The following is a 15,341-nucleotide window of genomic DNA, read 5'->3' as shown; positions in this document are numbered from 1 at the left end:
GTGGTTTAGACCACAGTGCCACCCGCGTCCCTTCAGTCAAGAGGAAGTCACTGCTAGCTTAGGTAAAGAAAGCTTTTTCAAAGCTTATAGCAAATCATCATTGCACCTTCCGACTTGGTATTTTCCCCTACCCTGGGTTTAGTTAAGTTAGTTTAATGATATACTTTTCACTTATCTCCATCAAACAAAGGTGAAAACAAAGTGTCTTCCAGGTAAAAGGTAAAGGGACCCCTGACCATTAAGTCCAGTCATGACCGACTCTGGGGTTGCGGCGCTCATCTCACTTTATTGGCCGAGGGAGCCAGCATACAGCTTCCGGGTCATGTGGCCAGCATGACTAAGCCGCTTCTGGCGAACCAGAGCAGCACACAGAAACGCTGTTTACCTTCCCGCCGGAGCAGTACCTATTTATCTACTTATCTACTTGCACTTTGACGTCGCGGGGATTCGAACCGCCAACCTTCTGATCGGCAAGCCCTAGGCTCTGCGGTTTAAAAGTATAAAAACCACAAAAGCAAAATGCAAATGGTAAGCTGCTGCATTACAAACACTATCGCAAAATGCAAGGCGGCAAAACAGTAGCGTAGCGTGGGGGGTGCAGGGGGGTCGGCCGCACCGGGCGCAACATCTGGGGGTTAGGGTTAGGGGGCGCAAATCCACGGGTTAGGGGGCGCAAATTACTTGCCTTGCCCCGGGTGCTGACAACCCACGCTACGCCACTGCGGCAAAAGAGAAATTAAGAAGGACCATAACCAGGTGAGGTTATGATTTGTTTCAACGTATCAGGTGAGAAAAGACAGGAGTGCCTGGCGTGCTCTGGTCTATGGGGTCACGAAGAGTCGGACACGACTAAACAACTAAACAACAACAACATCAGGTGAGAACTAGTATTAATAAATTTCCAGCCATTCATGTTGACAAGGACCAACTGTGACTTTTGTACCAGTATGGTGTCTTTGTGGTTGTGGACAGAATTTGTAAATGAGAGGACAACTCGTATGACAGGCTCAGAATTGACTTCCCTCCCCCCAAAAAAGAGGAGGGCAAGCAATATCACCCTTTACATTTTCAGATTTTTTGTAACATGCCCTTCTAATGTTACCCCACCTCATGATATCTGTGGATTGGTGAACAGAAACCTACACAGGATGTTTATTCATTCCGCCACGAGTTTCTCTACAAAATGGGTGAAATTGGACATTGTCACACTTCTAATAAATATTAATTATAGCCTGAAAATGAAATGTCATGCCATGACATAGAGCCAAACATCAAATGACAACTATGGAAACTACCGTTAAAATGCAGGATGGTTGTATTACCTGAATTATTATTTTTTGTCACAGCTGCCGATGGAGTTAATTGGCCAGCTCAACCCCCTTCCAGTCTTTGTCAATATTAACAAACAGGAACTTGGAATAAGAATGCTTAGAATTAAAATCTCTGTCTTAAGAGAGATCTCTATCTTAATGGAGATCACAAAAATTCTTGGGACATCTACAAGACATCCAAATCTTGAAATCTCAAGCACAATGGCACAAATGTTGTGATTAAATAAGAGAGAGAGATTGTCAACATTTGTAGGCCGATGTTCTTGTGTTCAACTGTCATTCAAATCATGAATGAGAAAATGTACATTTCTCTGCATCCCAAGGTCTCCAGATGTACCTTCCAGAACAAAATCATTTCCCTACATCTTGTATAAATGTGCATCAAGACAAAAGCAGGTGTCTATAATATTTCTGAGAAAATGGTTTAATTCTTAGGGGTGTGTAAGGAGGTTGAGGAATCAATGTGCACGATTGTGTCAATTCTTAATCAAGCACGCTCTCAGCAAGCAGTCTGGATTTTAAAATCATGTTTATTGTCATTTTTCTAATAGCTTCCAGGCCTAAAACCTTGCTTCGAGGAAGCTAAGCACCAGTTTGTGGTTTCTCAGTCTTATGGAAGACATTAGACACACCAGACACACTTCTGGTTGTGAGAACTATCATAACAGAAATCAGATCCTTGATGCAAATGTTCTCAAGGCAGATACATGCCAAAAAAGTGTCAAGTGAGACTTTAAATGCAGCAATGACTTTCCCCCCCTCAAGGATGTACAAGCACCAGCACTGACTGGACCTCTGACACTGCTTCGGGCGCTTTCATAGTTTTATGCGAAGTTGAAACCAAAACAGGGCACAGTTCAGATTGTTCTTTGCCCTGTCTGTTGCTTAGTCTTCATGAGCCGTAACTCCTGAGAGATACTCCGAGCTGCATAACTGGAACTGAAAGAAATGAGTTTCTCTTAGTATTGTTATGAATAGCAACGATAGTGAGTGAAAGGACACTTGTTCCAGGTTATACATCTCTCACAGCATCTAACTGTGACCCTGAACTACAACTCCCATCTTCCTTGGTCATGCTGGTTGGAGCTGATGGGAGGTATAGTTCAACAACATATGAAAGGCCACTGGCTAGACATTCCTGCCCTAAAAACGAAAGAGATTTGTCGAGTTCACACGTAATGGGAAGGCATGGCTTCCTGCTTACGAGAACAAGCCAGAGCAAACTTCACGTGTTCCCTAGTCCTCTTCACACATGTGCTGGAAGAAAAATCTGAAAGCTTCTGCTCTCGGTTTTAAACTGATTATGATGTAAATGGAGTGAAGGTGAGAAGGAATATTTTTGTGAATTGATAGGATTCAAAGCAAATTCATGGTTTAGGGGTAGCCCAAAGACAAAAGCAGGGAACTCACTGGTGGCCTAAAAGTGAAAACTTGTGTTGGAAACTAGAGGAAAGCTATTGCTTGGGAAATACTGGGAAATAAATATTATTCCCTGATCAAAGCTGGAAATTTGGATAAATTTAAGAGTTCGCTGTTAAAGAATGCTGAACTTACCGTATTTTTCGCCCTATAGGATGCACCGTCCCATAAGGCGCACCTAGTTTTTTGGGGGGGAAATAAAGGGGAAAAAATTATTTCCCCCCCAGGCGCGGGGCTGTGGCGGGGGAGGCCCGAGCTTCCCCCGACCCCAGCCCCCAAACAGGCAGCTCTCTGCAAGCCGTGGGAGCCCAGCGCTGGCTCCCGCTGCTTGCGGAGAGGTCCGCAAAGCCTGGACGCACTGAGCTCAGCGCCGTAGGCTTCAGCATGCAGGCAACTCTCCGCAAGCAGCGGGAGTGCTTCCGCTGCTTGGGGAGAGGTCCGCTAAGCCTGGAGAGCTCTCCAGGCTTCAGCGAAAGCCTGCATTCACCCCATAGGACGCGCACACATTTCCCCTCCATTTTTAGAGGGGGAAAAGTGCGTCCTATAGGGCGAAAAATACGGTAGTTTGTTTCTTTCTTAAATGTCACGTTCTTGCCCAGCAAGAATGATATAAGCAGCAGAGAAATTTGCACAGCAAGTTATGCAGCAGAGGCTACTGCAATGGCAAGGGCAGGGCGGCATCGCTTAGCTGGCTTCCCAACAATATGCCTTGCTCCTGGTTACGGGGTGAGGGATGCAAGGCAGCGGGGATCTCAACAAGGTGCAGGCAGAGCTAATCCAATGCTGCTTCTGCTATGACCACACCAGGCTCCTGGCTGCCTCGCTCCCTTACCTGTCGGTAGCCAGGAGCAACATGTGGCACTGGGAAGCCAGGTGATTCGACCACCAATACATTCATTCACTGAACATGGCAGGTTGAGCGAACAGGTCTAGTGAACAGTTCTCTGCCAAACCAGAAGCAGAGTCTTTGTGCTGAGAACAGAGGATAAAATAGGATAAACTCCTTGCAGGAAGGATAGCGTGTACAGGTAAAGACAAATTAAATATCAAATCCTTCATAGTTGTTATGTAGCAGACTCACACAACTAATTTCCAGTGCCCTTTGTAATAAACAAACTGTGATGGCCTGGGATTCGGACTCAGAGGCTGAACCTGAGGAATCCCAGCCTGCACAGGAGTCCCCACCTCCAGAACCAGCTGAGCTGGGGCTGGGGCCTGAGCCTGAAGGGTCCTCACCTGTGCTGGATCCTCAGGTGCAGGCACCAGCTGAGTCTGCTCTGGCTCCTGAGGTGATGGAGGACCCATTGCCTGCAGGTGCTCCACTCTCAGCCCCGTCAGGGGAAGAGGAGGTTGACTCTGGGTCTGGTAACCCTTCAGCCTCTCCTGAGCCGCAAGAGGCTCAGGGCAGAGAGGCGGAGGGAACTAAGTTCCTGCAGGAGGAGTGCTCGCCTCCAGGCCAGGAGAGGCGAGTCACCTGTGGACTGGGGCCGCCCTATGCCTCAGGGCAGATAAAAGCCAGTCAGCCCCAGGTTGCGGGAGCAACATTGATGGTAGCCTGTTCCTGCCTGCACCCTGTCCTGCTCTTCTGCCAGAGTTCCTGACCTCACCTGACTTGGACCCACCTCGCCTTTGACGGACAGCCTCCCTTGACCTCGGACTGGACTTGGACCTCGCCTCTCGGTTAGCCCCCGGGACCAGCACACAAACACACACACATGAGCAGAGATTGTGGCCCTCTTGTTGTACTATTATCACTGGCCATGCTAGCTGAGGCTGATGGGGGTTGGAGCCTAACAACATCTGGAGGACCAGAAGGTCCTTGCTCCTATTCTCAGAGGGTCCTAATTCCTATTCTAGATATAGCTGCATCACAGGAGTGTGGATGCCAGAAGAGAGGATGAGGAACTTAATTCCAGTGATCTTCGCCACAGTCCCTCATACAACAGACAACATGACCCTGTTGAACTTCTTCATCAACACAGAGTGTGTGCAGCGAATGGAGTGTAAAAATAAAAAGCTGTCCGCAATATCTTTTCTTAGTTTTATTTTCGAAAACGTAACAGCCAAACGCTGCAAGCCATCACTCATCCTCAGCAGCAGCTTACAAGACATTTGATCAAACTAAATACAGTTTGAATTAACCAATTATCCTATCATTGTCAGGAGCTCATCCTACACTCGAGTAGGAGCCTGGTAGAGACACATGCCCGACTGGCATGTTCTCTCCCTCCTGGTCGTTCGTTCGGGAGCTTCAAAAGCTTTCTTCAGCCCGAACATCACAGTGACCGATGCCAACAGACATCGGCACACTTAGGGATCTGCAGAGTCTTCGCAGCTTGCGTAAAAGAACTCAGCAAGTCAGCATTTTGGCTAATCTACTTTATTTACATATAAACACACATGGAGCACTGCAACATGGCTCCCTCTCTCTCTAGCATCAGACAGCAAAGAGAAAAAGAACAAAGGACAATAGTCCCACTTCATGCGACACAGTAACACAAACATCCTGTCTCCGTCACTTCCCACTTTGCGGAGTCAAAACATACACCGTCATGTAAAAGACAACAATCCCATGACTGCAATCATGGAGCAGGAATTCTAACATCCATATCCCTTCCTGCACCCGGTGCAGAAAGTAACTCCCCTTTTAATTAGGCAAAAAGTCGAGAGACCACAGGTAGGTCAAACTGCAAACATACACCTCTGAAACCAACCTGGTTCCTGAGTAGCATTATTGACCACTTTAAGATAAAGGAAAACCGACAGACCCATGTGTACAGCACCCAGCAGGGGTCAGCCTTGCCCACCAAGACCTACAGCCACGCAGGGTGGGCCACCAGTGACCCAATGTTTCTTGTGTCTTTTCCTCTGCACTGTTGCTGCCTGTTCACCTGCCCTCTCTAAACATGCAAGTGGTGACAAAGGTACATAGAAAAAGCAGCATCTTCCACATGGGGGGCCTGCCATGAGACTGGGGCACAGTGGAGGAATCGTCCCCCAGTGCCTTACACTGGTATGACGTCTCCTTCAAGTCCAACCCTCAGGCAGCCCCTGTCAAGAAGCATTACTCCTGAGCTCCCAAAAACTCTTCCTTCCTCACAATCCCAGAGGAAGGGGGGAAACGCTCAGCGGATGAAGGAAGCATGCAGTTACATTTCCATTTTTATTCTGACATTTCAACAAAGTAATCTATTTTTTATTTTATTTTTAGAAACTGCAGTTGTATTTGGAATAGTCGCCTCTCGCTGGAAATCTGTACAGCAAGGGAATGATTTCTGATGAAAACTGTTAGCATGCATTTTCAGACGCGAGATCTGCCAGAAATTCCTTTGGTCCCAGTGCTGTACAAATACCAAATGAACTCTCTCTTTTTATTTAAAAAGAAAAAGAAAACAGCCAACGCTGTTGTAATTTCTAATACACTTGCTGCTGTTGAAAAGGCCACTGCCGCGGTTATATTTTGGCAGCTGTGTGAAAAAACTTGTCACTCTCTTCATAAATATGTACCAGACGGAATATAAGATGGGAGAATTTAACAGTTAGCCGAATAACATGCCAGCTTCTTTTCTCCTTGGTGATTAAACTATTTCCCCATGCAAGAACAACACCTCTAGCTTGAAAAGGATGCCACCTCAAGGCAAAAGCTCATATGAATAATTGCTGTTTTAGAAATGATGCGAGTTTTCCACAGACCACGAGCAACTTAAGAAACAGTCGCTAAACTTTTTCCAGCACATGGCATTTAATGGATGGAATATATTGTGGCCCCGATCCAGCTGTGACTAAGACAGCAATCCTAACAATCCAATGAATACACCCAATGGGGAGCTAACCTGTACGGAACTGCTGTGCGTACCTTGTTGAAAGCAACAAAGCTTTCAAACAAGTCAAGACTGACCTGTTTCATTTATTTCAATGGGTTCAAAAGAACAGCTACATTTATCTGAATCAGGGACTAGTGCCTGGTCATGTAACACAGAATTTCAAGATGCAACCTCCTCAAAAGGAAATGAAGAATGCTATCTCTCCCTCTCTACACACACACACACACACACAGAGAGAGAGAGAGAGAGAGAGAAAGAAAGAAAGAAAGAGAGAGAGAGAGAGAGAGAGAGAGAGAGAGAAATAGTTTCCCCATTTTTTGAAAATATGTTACAAATGGGTGCCATTTCCCCAACTCAAAGAAATACAAATAAAAGCAAAACATCCTCACACGACAGTGCCTGCACATCCAAAACTAATTTTCGGGATTAATATGAAATAATTTGTAACTATCAGGTGATTCTGTGTTTGCACTTTACTGCTTATGTGGGCAACATGTGATCAAAAGGAAGCCTTTAATATGGGTAGAATCTGAGACTGCAATCCTGTACACACTTACTTGAGGGTAAGTCTTATTAAGGTAAAAAAAAAAGGTAAATGACCCCTGGAGGGTTAAGTCCAGTCAAAGGCAACTATAGGGTTGCAGCGCTTATCTGGCTTTCAGGCCGAGGGAGCCAGCATTTGTCCACAGACAGCTTTCCGGGTCATGTGGCCAGCATAACTAAACCACTTCTGCCACAATAGAACACCGTGACGGAAGCCAGAGCGCATGGAAACGCCATTTACCTTCCCACTGCAGTGGTACCTATTTATCTACTTGCACTGGCTTGCTTTTGAACTGCTAGGTTGGCAGGAGCTAGGACAGAGCAATAGGAGCTCACCCCATCACGGGGATTCGAACCACCGACCTTCCAATCAGCAAGCCCAAGAGGCTCAGTGGTTTAGCGCCACCCTTAAGTCTTATTAAGCTCAGTGAGTAGACTTGCAAGGGGGTTGTGCTGAGAGTCGCTTTTACGTGGCGAGTTAATTTGTCCATTCTCACTGCAAATTCTGATTGCATGGGTCGCCATCCCTATAATCCTTTGGTGAGGCTAATTTTTTCTCAATGAAAATTTGCCTCGGTATAATGCAAGACATAGAGAGCTAGGTTTCAAAAAACCCCAATTATGTTCATATTAAGCACGTTTTAGAATCAACTGCATTTCCGAAAGGACTGCTGATCTTACACATACAAAAGCACCTGCTGTTAAAACTGCTATTCAAGGATTAATCTGAGCTCATACTTGGCCCCCACATCCTGTTTTCACTGCTAGGATTCCTTCCTGTAGAACACCCAAAATAATAATGAAAAACGCCTCTAGACATGCACAGCGTTATAAATTTTAAAAATTCTGCCACCTGTCTCCATATGTGGGGTATCTATGGTTATTCATCAAGGAGATGGCAGAAGTGTTTTCTGACGTTCCACTTTACGCAATAATACAAATTAGAATGCTTCAAAATAGATAAAAAACACAATCCTGGACACATTTACTGAGAATTCCAGTGAGATATACTGGACTTACAGCCTAGTTGGTGGGTTTAAGATTGGCACGTCACTAAGCAAGAGAATCCCAAGGCTGCCATTGGACACCCACTTACCTGAAAGTAAGCTCCATTTAACTCAACAGGACTTACTTCTGAGTAGAACGGTAAAGGATTGCATGTCAAACATTCAATTGATTTCCATAGGCTTTGTTTCCAAATAAACGTGCTTAGAATGGCAGCACAAATTAGAGAGAAGGGATTGTAGTTGGTTCTCAAATGGAATTCATTCCGGAAGTCCGTTCGACTTCCAAAACGTTCGGAAACCAAAGCGCAGCTTTTGATTGGTTGCAGAAAGCTCCTGCAGCCAATTGGAAGCCGCGGAAGCCCCGTCGGACGTTCGGCTTCCAAAAATAGTTCACAAACCAGAACACTCACTTCTGGGTTTGCAGCGTTCGAGAGCCAAAACTTTCGAGAACTAAGCTGTTTGAAAACCAAGGTACGGCTGTATTTTTTCCCAATCAAAATATTTGAACGCTGTACATTACCCACTCACCGCAATTTCCTGCTCGTAAGTCCAAACACCGCAGGCCAGTTCAATGCAGAATATAACAAGCAAACTTCCAAAATACTGCAAAACACAAAACAGGAGTTAAATTGTAACTAGTCTAGTAGGGAGAAATGACTTCTTGTTTTAAAACACAATTTTTGTGCCCTAAAACTCCTAAAATAATTTTGGCTTCTTAACCAAAAGCATATAACGGTTGTTTTGGTATAGTTAACCTACCTCCCAGACCCGTGCAAAGCGAGATGTTCCAAGCCCACTTAATCAATGGGATGGATGCAAGCCAACTGCTGTGATAATAAACAATTCGACAAAAGCTGCTCATAGAGGGTAGTTTTTGCCCTGAGGGTAGATTTCAAGAATTCAGGGTAAGAGGAATTCAGAACAGGCAGCTGGTGCTATCATAGCAGGTTACATAATCAGTGGCTGTTCAATTCCAAGTAATAATTTTAGGATCAAGTTACAAGGCAGTTATTTACCATGTAGTAAATCATTTTTTTTAAAAAATAATATTTTTAATTAATAATTATTTTTTAAAAATAACATTTTTAAAAATAATAATATTTATTAGAGGTTTAATAGTTACAGAAAAAAGAGGGGGGAAAGGAAAAAAACAATAAAAAATTTAACAGACAATACATCGAAAATAAAAGTTCAATTAGCTATTTCAGCAAATCCTTTCCATCTTTCTCAATTTTTTGTTCCATAATTTATCTTAACACAATCTAACTTTAAATTTTCCACTTTGGCCCATTAACAATCAGTTTTTGCTTAGTTCTTTATAACATTTCTGCTAAAACCATATAACTTCATTCCAGTATTCTTCTAACATTCATTAATTTTGCAATATTTCTGTAAATATACTTTAAATTTTTTCCAATCTTCTTCCACCGACTCTTCTCCCTGGTCTCGGATTCTGCCAGTCATTTCCGCCAATTCCATGTAGTCCATCAGCTTCATCTGCTATTCTTCCCGGGTGGGTAGATCTTGTGTCTTCCAATACTTTGCAATAAGTATTCTTGCTGCTGTTGTGGCATACATTACCATGTAGTAAATCAAAGCTGGTTTACCATACTGTTATTTCGGGGGGGGGGGAGCCTTGCTACTCTAGCCACTACCCCACAAATCGCACTGACGTGACGAACGACACACTAGGAGGAATATTATTGGTAGCAACCACAGTTTGGCATATATACAGCACATCTGAGCGTTCGAAGTGTTTCCCATGTGTCCTTTCAGGAAACCTACAGAAAGCTATTTGGTCGCTATCATAGGCAGTGGGTCTTATTTAAGGTCACCCAGTAAGCAAATAGTTAAAGTGAGTGCTGATCCACAGCTATATCAGTTGTTTAAAAAAGGTGTTTAAAAATGCAACCTTTGTGGTTTGGTAACCACATCGACTTATAGGGTGGATATAGAAGAAATAATTCCTGGCACCTTCCGGTTCAGTCACAGCGCCAGGAGATTTCAGTCGGCAAGCTTTAATTGGAAGATGGGCATGAATCAAGCATTTCTTGTCTTAGGGCTTATTAATAGGAGATGTTTGCACACGACAGAGGGAGAGAAGCATTGCTTTCTCATTTGTTACTGAAATTCAAACACATACAAATTTGTTATTGGCGTCAGAACGACCAGGGACCAACAAAAACAAGGAATCTCTCGTATTCAGGCTGCAGGCCTATGACTGCAGAAGATTCCACCTAAACATTAGGAAGAACTTCCTGACAGTAAGAGCTGTTCGACAGTGGAATTTGCTGCCAAGGAGTGTGGTGGAGTCTCCTTCTTCGGAGGTCTTTAAGCAGAGGCTTGACAACTATATGTCAGGAGTGCTCTGATGGTGTTTCCTGCTTGGCAGGGGGTTGGACTCGATGGCCCTTGTGGTCTCTTCCAACTCTATGATTCTATGATTCTATGACTGATTTACCCAGTCACACATGCCCGCTTTGAACAGTTTGGGTCAAGGAAACACACTTTGCAAGTGGCACAGCCATTCACAGTCGCTATGGCAGCAGCGGCTTTGGGCCCATCCTTCCATTAAGCCTCCACACTGCTCCACCTCCAACTGCACTGCAGCTCACCACCGAACAAGAGTACAGCTTGCTAAAATGGTCCGAGGTATTTCACAGAATAGGCGGCTACTTTGGTCAGTGGCAGACCTGGTTCGGGGAACTCAAGTTTCTGAGAAATGGTTGCAGAGGGGGTAGAATGAGGTGAGGAACCTCAGGAACAGACGCCAAATGTGCCCTACTTGGGTCCCCTTGGGATTCTTCCCAGGCCACAACCCCTATCCTCAGATTGCATCCATCAAAGGTCATGTTCTGTGCCCTCCTCGAGTCAATGCATCATTGAACAGTGATAATGCTACCCTTTTGGCTATATAGGTTTATGACATGGGTAGGCAAACTAAGGCCCGGGGGATGGATCCAACCCAATCGCCTTCTAAATCTGGCCCATGGACTGTCCAGGAATCAGCGTGTTTTTACATGAGTAGAATGTGTCCTTTTATTTAAAATCTCTGGGTTATTTGTGGAGCATAGGAATTCATTCATTCCCCCCCCCAAAAAAAATATAATCCGGCCCCACCACAAGGTCTGAGGGACAGAGGACCAGCCCCCTGTTGAAAAGGTTTGCTGACCCCTGGATGAGGTGGCTGGGTGCCGAAATCCCAAGGGAGCAGAAAAGACTATGTATGCAACCACAGCTGCACAGATGTTATTGGCCCAGAGATGGAAAGATGATAAAGTTCCTGCCAGAGAAGAATGGAGGATGAAGTTGATGGACTACGCTGGAAGGGCTTAAATGACCGGAAGAATCAGAAATCAGGAAGACCAAAATTTAAATAAGGAAGGGGAAAATTTATAACCATTGTAAACAGTTAAAATCGTTAGTAGGATTAGAATATCACTTGTAGGTTAAGGGTGAATTCTGGACACAATGAAGATGTAAAAGATTTGCATCATCATAAAAGATGCAGGAGGATATTAATAATAGGACCCACAAAGGGGAGGATGGAAGTCCAAGAGATTCCTTGGAATCTTGTCTTTATGATTTATGTTTGATATATCTCTGTAAAATTTTAATTTGAAAAACCAAATATTTTTTTTAAAAAAAGAGAGGTGGCTGTATATAGGAAACATGTGACTTTACAAAGGTAAGTCTCACCTGTTGCTCTGCCCCATCACTGCCTTATGGCTTTCAGAAAGTCGCCTATAAGAAAATGTGCCTTTGGGCAGTTTCCTCAACCCTGAGAGAGAATGTGCAGGTTATTTACAGTCAAGAAGTGGGGGAAACGTTGCTCTTGGGAAATGTTGTTGTTGTTCTAAAAAAAGCATTTTATGGGTCTTTCCCTTTGCGAAAGTGTTTCCTATTTTCTCTCTTCTGTCAAAGTTACAACGTTGCTAGAAAACCAATTAATCATTTGTCAGGATGCGTCTTCCGCTGTTATTAATTTATTCCCTTTCACCGCTCTAATAAATAACGAACATGCATACAGTGTGTCGTACGGATCGACTCTGCCATCATGTTTCAGGTAATGGTGCAAGGAATGCCGGGCGTGGAAATAGAAAATGCTACACATGCAACCGTTCAGCCACTTCTTCTGCACTCAATATATTGGTTTAATTCCAACATTTCCTTTTTTTCTGAATGCCATTAAATGTTTCACAGCTGAAGCAACACTGTGTGTGTGTGTGTGTGTGTGTGTGTGTGTGTGTGTGTAAATGGCTTTCTGCCTTACAACAGGTTTTCAGAAAGTTTCTGAATAGCTTTTAACGCAGATAGCTTTTAAATACTGTTAAAAAGACAGGGGGGAGAGGAGAAGATAAAATGGAATGTGTACAATGCATTACAGTGGTACCTCGGGTTAAGTACTTAATTCGTTCCGGAGGTCCATTCTTAACCTGAAACTGTTCTTAACCTGAAGCACCACTTTAGCTAATGGGGCCTCCTGCTGCTGCCGCGCCGCCAGAGCACGATTTCTGTTCTCATCCTGAAGCAAAGTTCTTAACCTGAAGCACTATTTCTGGGTTAGCGGAGTCTGTAACCTGAAGCGTATGTAACCTGAAGCATATGTAACCCGAGGTACCACTGTATTTTGTGCCTCTACAGCAGTGTTTCCCTAACTTGGGTCTCTAGCTGTTTTTGAACTACAACTCCCATCATCCCTAGCTAGCAGGACCAGTGGTCAGGGATGATGGGAATTGTAGTCCAAAAACAGCTGAAAACACAAAGTTGCAAAACACTGATCTACAGCAAGCAAGGAATCGACACAATGTTTGCAACAAGCAGTCAAAACACACTTCCCAGAAACAACAGGTGAGATTGTAGGTGGGAGATTCTGGCTCAAGAAAGAGAGAAAGAAGATTGGTTGGTGCCTGGGAGAATGTCAAGAATAGTTCAGGCACTCTCACATTACAGGGGTTTATGTTTGGATTTTATAACTAAATTTATACTTGTAAACCGCTCAGATGCCATTTTGTCATGCAAGCGGTATATAAATCAAACAATTATAACAGCTATTATTGTTATTTCTAGGAATCATTGTATTACTTTTTGTCTCTACAAAACACTTTGTTATTCTGAAACTGTTAATCTTTTATTTTATTCTATTTATATGAAAATTTATTTACCGCTAGCTTGTGTAGAACACATCCACAAAGTGTACAAATATATATATACATATAAACGACAATAAATGTTACGAGAAAGTGCAGCATTTTCTACTGGCTACCAGTTTTCTTCCGAGAAACAAGCAATCCAGACATCGGCCTGTACCCTCGGAAGCATCTCATGACCCCCAGCAGAACACTCAATTTGCAAAGGGAACTCAAAAGGAGAAGATGAGAGCCAAGAATCATAGAATCATAGAGTTGGAAGAGACCACAAGGGTCATCGAGTCCAACCCCCTGCCAAGCAGGAAACAGAAAAGTTCCTGCCTTTGTAGCCGATGGCTTCTGCTGCTCAGATCATAGATACAACCCAACGAAGCGTGATGAGAGGCGGCCCAAAGATCACTCTGGAAGCTGCTCTTTTAAAACTCTGATTAAATCCGGGAAAAGCATCCCAAATAATGGGGAATGAATTCCTCAGGGCACACTTCTTTTCGGCTACCCTTATCAAAATCCCGGAGTGATGAAACTCAGCTTTTCCCGTTTGCATGCCAATAAAAGGGCGTTTCCTCAGCTGGGAAGACAAACTATTTTAGAAATGGAATGAATGTCGTTAGGTCTTTAAAAATAAATCCTCTTCATGACAGATATGATCAAAGCAAAAGGGTGGACTTAGGTCAAGCAAATTGAAATGTAGCTGTTGACTTCAGGGAAATCAGGATGAAACTAAATGACCCCCCTTATTGTTTGCCAGTACATGGGGTGTGAAGATTCACATTACTGCTAAATTGTTGGTTTTTTTAAAGCCCCAAATGTTCTGCGGAGTGTGTTAATTTTCTCAGGTTTCCCCTGAATGTGGCACTATTCTTTTTTTTTTTTTTTAATTATTAGATTTTTCTGCCATAATAACACAAACCACAAAGCAGATTAATATACAAAAACAGAAAAGGAAAAGGAGAAGAAGAGAGAGGGCGGGGGGGGGGGGGGGAGAGAGAGAAAGGAAAAAGAAGGGAAAAGGGAGAGGGAAAAGGGGGGAACAATAAACAAATAGACAATAATAACAAACTTAATTCTTCACAAATCCAACTTTTTAAACATCTTGATTGACTTCCTCAAATCCCTCCCTTCTGAGTTTCCTTGTAATTTAAAAGTAACAGCTTTCCAATATCATTATTCTTTTTGGGTTGTGCATGTGTGTGTTTTCAATGCAGACTTCATTCCTTCTCCACATTACCATTTCAAAGACAATAAATGCCATGTGCTTATCAGTTTATTCCCACACGATCAAATACAAGTGAAACATCATTTCAGATGGTTCGAACAGAAAGTGAATGAGAGGAAAGGTGAGTTTTCCTGAGCAAAGTGAGAGCTTGCAGGTGATGGTGAGGAAACCACGGTCCCATGGATGCAACAGGGCCCCTAGATATAGACATACATGGATGTCAAGATAGTGCCGTGCTATCCTCCCATTATTTGGCATCTTGGCAAATAATCCTCAAGGTTAGAGGGGGAGAGCCCTGCGGAGGGGGTGACTGCCACAGCTTAAAAGCAAAGCAAAGAAACCTGTAGTCCACTGGTCAATAAGTATGGAAGTTGTGTCACGAATTGCTCACCCTTTCTGTAAGAGTAGGAATATGCAGCATTGACAGGAACAAGCAGATACTCCTCCATTAGGCTGATCAAGCATAAGACGTGGCCTTGATGCAGCATTTTGAGAATGCCATGTGGAATTCTCTTGAGCAAAGAAACCCACTGGCGCATTTGGAAGTCAAATATGACCTTCTAGGAAGCACGTTCCTGGTGAACTAGGAACTTTGCCACATAAACCGTCTAACAACTGTACTTCTTATGTCACCTCAATAAGATATTGGAAGAACCTTGGGGAAGAACCTAGTGGGTACGATGAACCTAGTACATGGAAGGTAGCATGGCTCTGGGGTTTGGGTGAGGAACCTACAGCTCGTCAGTTGCTTCTTGGACTCCAGTTCCCATCAGCCGGCATTGCCAACAATCAGAGATAATGGGAGCTGAAGTCTAACCACATCCACAGGTATGCCATTAATGCTGTAGAGC

At 43.8% G+C, this 15,341-nt stretch overlaps 1 protein-coding gene across 3 annotated transcripts in view; it reads right to left on the bottom strand.

Annotated features, from left to right (window-relative positions):
• The window catches only part of TSPAN12 (tetraspanin 12), an 86,104-nt gene that overhangs the window by 16,593 nt on the left and 54,170 nt on the right, over positions 1-15,341 (bottom strand). For all 3 annotated transcript variants that reach the window (XM_083400038.1, XM_083400037.1, XM_083400039.1), the window contains one exon: positions 8,653-8,727. In XM_083400038.1, coding sequence (XP_083256164.1) covers positions 8,653-8,727 — 75 coding nt within the window. The remainder of the gene's footprint in view (positions 1-8,652; positions 8,728-15,341) is intronic.

This window comes from Podarcis tiliguerta (assembly GCF_965153285.1).
Source record: "Podarcis tiliguerta genome assembly, chromosome: 10".
Taxonomy (NCBI): domain Eukaryota; kingdom Metazoa; phylum Chordata; class Lepidosauria; order Squamata; family Lacertidae; genus Podarcis; species Podarcis tiliguerta.
The sequence above is the reverse complement of the archived record's forward strand: the minus strand, read 5'-3'. Positions and strand labels throughout refer to the sequence as shown.